This window comes from Procambarus clarkii, chromosome 37 (assembly GCF_040958095.1).
Source record: "Procambarus clarkii isolate CNS0578487 chromosome 37, FALCON_Pclarkii_2.0, whole genome shotgun sequence".
NCBI lineage: Eukaryota > Metazoa > Arthropoda > Malacostraca > Decapoda > Cambaridae > Procambarus > Procambarus clarkii.
The window spans coordinates 6516707-6524816 of NC_091186.1; the positions used below are offsets into that span (position 1 = coordinate 6516707).

The 8110-nt window shown below is 56.0% G+C and overlaps 1 protein-coding gene across 1 annotated transcript in view; it reads left to right on the plus strand.

Annotated features, from left to right (window-relative positions):
• Positions 1-7306, plus strand: part of LOC138349611 (uncharacterized) — a 124725-nt gene extending 117419 nt beyond the window's left edge. The window contains exons 5-6 of the mRNA XM_069337037.1: positions 5313-5492; positions 5609-7306. Of these exons, the coding sequence (XP_069193138.1) occupies positions 5313-5492; positions 5609-6115 (687 nt within the window). The 3' untranslated portion in view covers positions 6116-7306. The remainder of the gene's footprint in view (positions 1-5312; positions 5493-5608) is intronic.
• Positions 7307-8110: the final 804 nt, after the last annotated feature.

Here is an 8110-nt window from a genome sequence, read left to right on the forward strand (position 1 = left end):
AGGGGGCTGGAGCTACAGGTCCAGCACCAACCCCCTGCCAGTAGAGGGGGGCTGGAGCTACAGGTCCAGCACCAACCCCCTGCCAGTAGAGAGGGGCTGGAGCTACAGGTCCAGCACCAACCCCCTGCCAGTAGAGGGGGGCTGGAGCTACAGGTCCAGCACCAACCCCCTGCCAGTAGAGAGGGGCTGGAGCTATAGGTCCAGCACCAACCCCCTGCCAGTAGAGGGGGACTGGAGCTACAGATCCAGCACCAACCCCCTGCCAGTAGAAGGGGGGGCTGGAGCTATAGGTCCAGATCCAACACCCTGCCAGTATAGAGGGGCTGAAACTTTAGGTCCAGCATGAACCCCCTGCCAGGAGAAGATGGGCTGGAGCTACAGGTCCAGCACCAACCCCCTGCCAGGAGAAGGTGGGCTGGAGCTACAGGTCCAGCACCAACTCCCTGCCAGTAGAAGAGGGCTGGAATTATAGGTCCAGCACCAACCCCCCCTGCCAATAGAGTGGGGCAGCAGCTACATTTCCAGCACCAAACCCGTGCCTGTAGAAGAGGCTGGAGCTACAGGTGCAGCACCATCCCCCTGTCTGTAAAGGGGGGCTGGAGCTACAGGTCCAGCACCAACCCCCTGCCAGGAGAAGGGGGCGGGAGCTACAGGTCCAGCACCAACCCCTCTGCCAGTAGAGGGGGGCTAAAGCTACAGGTCCAGCACCAATCCTCTGCCAGTAGAGGGGGGGGGGGAGCTACCGGTCAAGCACCAACCCCCTGCAAGTAGAGGGAAGCTGGAGCTACTGGTCCAGCACAAATCCCCTGCCAGTAGAGAACGAATAGAGCTACAGATTCAGCACCAACCCCCTGCCAGAAAAAGGGGGGCTGAAGCTACAGGTCCACCACCAACCCCCCCCCCCTCCATGCAAGTAGAGGGGGGCTGAAGCTACAGGTCCAGCACCAACCAACCCCCCCCCCCCCTCCATGCTAGTAGAGAAGGGCTGGAGCTGCAGGTTCAGCACCATCCCCCTGCCATTAGAGGGGGGGCTGAGGCTACAGGCCCAGCACCAACCCCCTTCCCAGTAGAGGGGGGCTGGAGCTACAGGTCCAGCACCAACCCGTGGTCAGTAGAGGGCGGCTGGAGGTACAGGTCCAGCATCAACCCCTGCCAGTAGAGGGGGGCTGGAGCTACAGGTCCAGCATTAACACCTGCCAGTAGAGGGACGCTGAAGCTACAGGTCCGGCACTAACCCCCTGCCAGTAGAGGGGGGCTGGAGCTGCAGGTCCAGCACCAATCCTCTGCCAGTAGAAGGGGGCTGGAGCTGCAGGTCCAACACCATCCACCTACTAGTAGAGGGGGGCTGAAGCTACAGGTCCAGCACCAGCCCTCCCCCCACATGCAAGTAGAGGGGGCTGGAGCTACAGGTCCAGCACCAACCCCTCTGCCAGTAGAGAGGGGCAGAAGCTACAGGTTCAGCACTAACCCCCTGCCAATAGAGTGGGGCTGGACCTACAGGTACAGCACCAACCCCCTGCCAGGAGAAGGGGGCTGGAGCTACAGGTCCAGCACCAATCCCCTGCCAGTAGAGAGGGGGCTGGAGCTACAAGTTCAGCACCAACCCTCTGACAGTATAAGGGGGCTGGAGCTACAGGTTCAGCACCAACCCCCTGCCAGTAGAGTGGGGCTGGACCTACAGGTCCAGCATCAACCCCGGCCAGTAGAGGGGGGCTGGAGCTACAGGTCCGGCACTAACCCCCTGCCAGTAAAGGGGTGCTGGAGCTGCAGGTCCAGCACCAACCTCGTGCCAGTAAAGGGGGGGGTGGAGCTACAGGTTCAGCACAAACCCCCTGCCAGTAAAGAAGGGTTGGAGCTACAGGTCCGGCATCAACACCTGCCAGTCGAGGGGGGGCTGGAGCTACAGGTCCGGCACCAACCCTCTGACAGTAGAAGGGGACTGGAGCTACAGGTTCAGCACAAACCCCCCTGCCATTAGAGGTGGGCTGGAGCTACAGGTCCAGCATCAACACCTGCCAGTAGAGGGACGCTGAAGCTACAGGTCCAGCACCAACACCCCTGCCAGTAGAGGGGTGCTGGAGCTACACGTTCAGCACCAGCCCCCCCCCCCCCCCCTCCAATAGAGGGGGGCTGGAGCTACAGGTCCAGCACCAACCCCTCTGCCTGTAGAGGGGGGGGGCTGAAGCTAGAGGTCCAGCATCTATCCTCTGCCAGTAGAGGGGGAGGGGAGCCACAGGTCAAGCACCAACCCCCTGCCAATAGAGGGAGGCTGGAGCTACATTTACAGCACCAACCCCCTGCCAGTAGAGGGGGACTGGAGCTACAGGTCCAGCACCAACCCCCCTGCCAGTAGAAGGGGGGCTGGAGCTACAGGTCCAGAACCAACACCCTGCCAGTATAGAAGGGCCGAAACTTTAGGTCCAGCACCAACCCCCTGCCAGGAGAAGGGGGGCTGGAGCTACAGGTCCAGCACCAACTCCCTGCCAGTAGAAGGGGGCTGGAGTTATAGGTCCAGCACCAACCCCCCCTGCCAGTAGAGTGGGGCTGCAGCTACATGTCCAGCACCAAACCCGTGCCTGTAGAAGGGGCTGGAGCTACAGGTGCAGCACCATCCCCCTGTCTGTAAAGGGGGGCTGGAGCTACAGGTCCAGCACCAACCCCCTGCCAGGAGAAGGGGGCGGGAGCTACAGGTCCAGCACCAACCCCTCTGCCAGTAGAGGGGGGCTGAAGCTACAGGTCCAGCACCAATCCTTTGCCAGTAGAGGGGGGGGGGGAGCTACCGGTCAAGCACCAACCCCCTGCCAGTAGTGGGAAGCTGGAGCTACTGGTCCAGCACCGACCCTCTGCCGGTAAAGGGAACTGGAGCTACAGGTCCAGCACAAATCCCCTGCCAGTAGAGAACGAATAGAGCTACAGATCCAGCACCAACCCCCTTCCAGAAAAAGGGGGGCTGGAGCTACAGGTTCAGCACAAACCTCACTACCATTAGAGGAGGGCTGAAGCTACAGGTCCAGCACCAACCCCCCCCCCCACATGCAATTAGAGGGGGGCTGGAGCTGCAGTTCCAGCACCATCCCCCTGCCATTAGAGGGGGGCTGAGGCTACAGGCCCAGCACCAACCCCCCTGCCAGTAGAGGGGGGCTGGAGCTACAGGTCCAGCACCAACCCGTTGTCAGTAGAGGGGGGCTGGAGGTACAGGTCCAGCATCAGCCCCTGCCAGTAGAGGGGGGCTGGAGCTACAGGTCCGGCACTAACCCCCTGCCAGTAGAGGGGGGCTGGAGCTGCAGGTCCAACACCAACCTCGTGCCAGTAGAGGGGGGCTGGAGCTACAGGTCCAGCACCAACCCGTTGCCAGTAGAGGGGGGCTGGAGGTACAGGTCCAGCATCAACCCCTGCCAGTAGAGGGGGGGCTGGAGCTACAGGTCCGGCACTAACCCCCTGCCAGTAGAGGGGGGCTGGAGCTGCAGGTCCAGCACCAATCCTCTGCCAGTAGAAGGGGGCTGGAGCTGCAGGTCCAACACCATCCACCTACTAGTAGAGGGGGGCTGAAGCTACAGGTCCAGCACCAGCCCCCCCCCCCATGCAAGTAGAGGGGGGCTGGAGCTACAGGTCCAGCACCAACCCCTCTGCCAGTAGAGAGGGGCTGAAGCTACAGGTCCAGCACCAACCCCCTGCCAGCAGAGAGGGGCTGGATCTACAGGTACAGCACCAACCCCCTGCCAGGAGAAGGGGGCTGGAGCTACAGGTTCAGCACCAACCCCCTGCCAGTAGAGTGGGGCTGGACCTACAGGTACAGCACCAACCCCCTGCCAGGAGAAGGGGGCTGGAGCTACAGGTCCAGCACCAATCCCCTGCCAGTAGAGAGGGGGCTGGAGCTACAAGTTCAGCACCAACCCTCTGACAGTAGAAGGGGGCTGGAGCTACAGGTTCAGCACCAACCCCTGCCAGTAGAGGGGGGCTGGAGCTACAGGTCCGGCACTAACCCCCTGCCAGTAGAGGGGGGCTGGAGCTGCAGGTCCAACACCAACCTCGTGCCAGTAAAGGGGGGCTGGAGCTACAGGTCCGGCACAAACCCTCTGACAGTAGAAGGGGGCTGGAGCTACAGGTCCAGCATCAACACCTACCAGTAGAGGGACGCTGAAGCTACAGGTCCAGCACCAACACCCCTGCCAGTAGAGGGGTGCTGGAGCTACACGTTCAGCACCAGCCCCACCCCCCTCCAATAGAGGGGGGCTGGAGCTACAGGTCCAGCACCAACCCCTCTGCCTGTAGAGGGGGGGGGGGCTGAAGCTAGAGGTCCAGCATCTATCCTCTGCCAGTAGAGGGGGAGGGGAGCCACAGGTCAAGCACCAACCCCCTGCCAGTAGAGGGAGGCTGGAGCTACATTTCCAGCACAAATCCCCTGCCAGTAGAGGGAGGCTGGAGCTACAGGTTCAGCACAAACCCTCTGCCAGTAGAGAACGAATAGAGCTACAGGTCCAGCACCAACCCCTTTGTGAGCTGAAAAGGGCTACACGTCCAACACCAGCCCCCGCCCCCTGCCCCGCCAGTAGAGGGGGGCTGGAGCTACAAGTCCAGCACCAACCCCTCTGCCAGTAGAAGGTGGCTGAAGCTACAGGTCCAGCACCAATCCTCTGCTAGTAGAGGGAGGCTGGAGCTACTGGGACCCCCTGCCAGTAAAGTGGGGCTGGAGCTACAGGTCCTACACAAACCCCCTGCCAGTAGAGGGGGGCTGAAGCAATAGGTCCAGCACCAATCCTCTGCCAGTAGATGTGGGTGGGCTGGAGCTACAGGTCCAGCACCAACCCCTACCAGTAGAAGGTGGCTTTAGCTTCAGGTTCAGCACCAACCCCCTGCCAGTAGAGGAGGGCTGGAGCTACAGGTCCAGCACCAATCCCCTGCCAGTAGAGGAGGGCTGGAGCTACAGGTCCAGCACCAATCCCCTGCCAGTAGAGGAGGGCTGGAGCTACAGGTCCAGCATAATGGGGCTGACACTGACCACAGGTGATAATGGGGCTGACACTGACCACAGGTGATAATTGGGCTGACACTGACCACTGGTGATAATGGGGCTGACACTGACCACAGGTGATAATGGGGCTGACACTGTCCACAGGTGATAATAGGGCTGACACTGACCACTGGTGATAATGGGGCTGACACTGACCACAGGTGATAATGGGGCTGACACTGACCACAGGTGATAATGGGGCTGACCCTGTCCACAGGTGATAATGGGGCTGACACTGACCACAGGTGATAATGGGGCTGACACTGACCACAGGTGATAATGGGGCTGACACTGTCCACAGGTTGAGGATCTTCGCAGGATGAGGGAGTCCGTCAAGAGGCTGGTGGAGGCTGGCCTGTTTGCCGTCCAGGAAGACCAAGATGGCCGTCACCGCTCCGCCAGGATAACTCTTCAAGACGGACAGCTGTACCTCCACCCACTCCTGCGTCAGCCCACGCCCACCCACGCCCACACCCTCCAGGTTACTTTATTACACCCACTAGTCTTACTGACATTACTGACTTACTGAGTTTTGATAACTAATATGATAACATTTTGTTATACAGTCATCAGCATGATTTATTTCATTTCCTGCAGGAGAGTGAGGTTGTGGGTGTCCTGGACCCCTTATGCACCCTAGCGTTCCTTGACCTTGGGTGGGCGGGGTCAACAAGAGGGCGGGTCACCATCCGGCTGACCTTTGACACTCCGCTGGCTAGACAGTTTGTGATGTTGTGTACGGGGCAGCGGGGCCCCACCTACCGCAACACTAAACTGTTGGAGGTGGTGAACATGGATGATCCATGGGAGTGTGTGGTGGGCGGAGACTACGAGAGTAATGATGGTAAGGGAGGAGCCTCACTGCTGCCTGACCTCAAGGGGTTTTACCAGGCGTCAGGCCGGGCAGGAACTGTAATGGACAGGTTTGGGGGTTCCAGGGGTGCCCAGTTCGTCATCACCACCAGGGACCGCCAGGATGGTGGCCGGTGGTCAGGTGTCTTCGGTTATGTGGTGAGCGGCCTGGATGTGGTGAGGGCAGCAGTCAACCACAGTGACATTACGGAGGTGACTGTGGTGGACTGTGGTGTTGTGCTGCCACTCTAGTTCACTGTACCACCACCATCACTACTGTGTGTTGTGCTGCCATTATAGTTCACTGTACCACCACCATCACTACTGTAGTGTTGTGCTGCCACTCTAGTTCACTGTACCACCACCATCACTACTGTGGTGTTGTGCTGCCACTCTAGTTCACTGTACCACCACCATCACTACTGTGGTGTTGTGCTGCCACTCTAGTTCACTGTACCACCACCATCACTACTGTGGTGTTGTGCTGCCACTCTAGTTCACTGTACCACCACCATCACTACTGTGGTGCTGTGCTGCCACTCTAGTTCACTGTACCATCACTATCACTACTGTGGTGTTGTGCTGCCACTCTAGTTCACTGTACCACCATCATCACTACTGTGGTGTTGTGCTGCCACTGTAGTTCACTGTACCATCACCATCACTCCTGCATCACTATGGACTGCGTATTTTGATGACAATGTAATTTCAGGACACACCTTTCTCACTATAGCATCATAACTTTGGTATTCAACACTTTGGTATTTATACTTTGGTATTATATACCTGACAATGACGGCTGTATCACCATCAATGCTATATCTTCCCAGTACTGTAACCTATCATTGCTGTATCACTATAGCTTCACTATCACCTCTATATATCACCATCACCTCAGGCCCCACACTTGGGGTCATATACTGACCATGTTGAGTAACAAATTGTTGGTGTCACTATATGACAGCTGTTGTCACTGTTATATCACCAATACCTCACTATCACATAACACTATCACTGCTACACCAACATCATTTCACTTTCTCTGCATTATCACCTCACAGTGATAGATTTCCTCCTTACATTTACTAATATATCACTATCACTGCTACAGCACCACTGCTGCACCATCACTGCTATATCACCATCACCTCACCATCACTGTCATATCACTATCACCTCAGTATCACTGCTGTATCACCACTATACTATCACAGCTATATTACCATCACCTCACCATCACTCATATCACCACCTCAATATCACTATCACACTATCTTTATTAAATTACTATCACTGCTATATCACCATCACCTCACAATCACTCAGGTGTGTTGTCATATTACCATACTGGTCCATGATGTGTTGTGATATTACCATACTGGACCATGGTGTGTTGTGATATTACCATACTGGTCCATGGTGTGTTGTGATATTACCATACTGGACCATGGTGTGTTGTGATATTACCATACTGGACCATGGTGTGTTGTGATATTACCATACTGGACCATGGTGTGTTGTGATATTATCATACTGGTCCATGGTGTGTTGTGATATTACCATACTGGACCATGGTGTGTTGTAATATTACCATACAGGTCCGTGGTGTGTTGTGATATTACCATACTGGTCCATGGTGTGTTGTGATATTACCATACTGGTCCATGGTGTGTTGTGATATTACCATACTGGTCCATGGTGTGTTGTGATATTACCATACTGGACCATAGTGTGTTGTAATATTACCATACTGGTCCATGGTGTGTTGTGATATTACCATACTGAACCATAGTGTGTTGTGATATTACCATACTGGACCATGGTGTGTTGTGATATTACCATACTGGTCCATAGTGTGTTGTGATATTACCATACTGGAACATGGTGTGTTGTGATATTACCAAACTGGACCATAGCGTGTTGTGATATTACCATACTGGTACATGGTGTGTTGTGATATTACCATACTGGTCCATGGTGTGTTGTGATATTACCATACTGGTCCATGGTGTGTTCAGATATTACCATACTGGTCCATGGTGTGTTGTGATATTACCATACTGGTACATGGTGTGTTGTGATATTACCATACTGGACCATGGTGTGTTGTGATATTACCATACTGGACCATGGTGTGTTGTGATATTACCATACTGGACCATAGTGTGTTGTGATATTACCATACTGGTCCATGGTGTGTTGTGATATTACCATACTGGTCCATGGTGTGTTGTGATATTACCATAC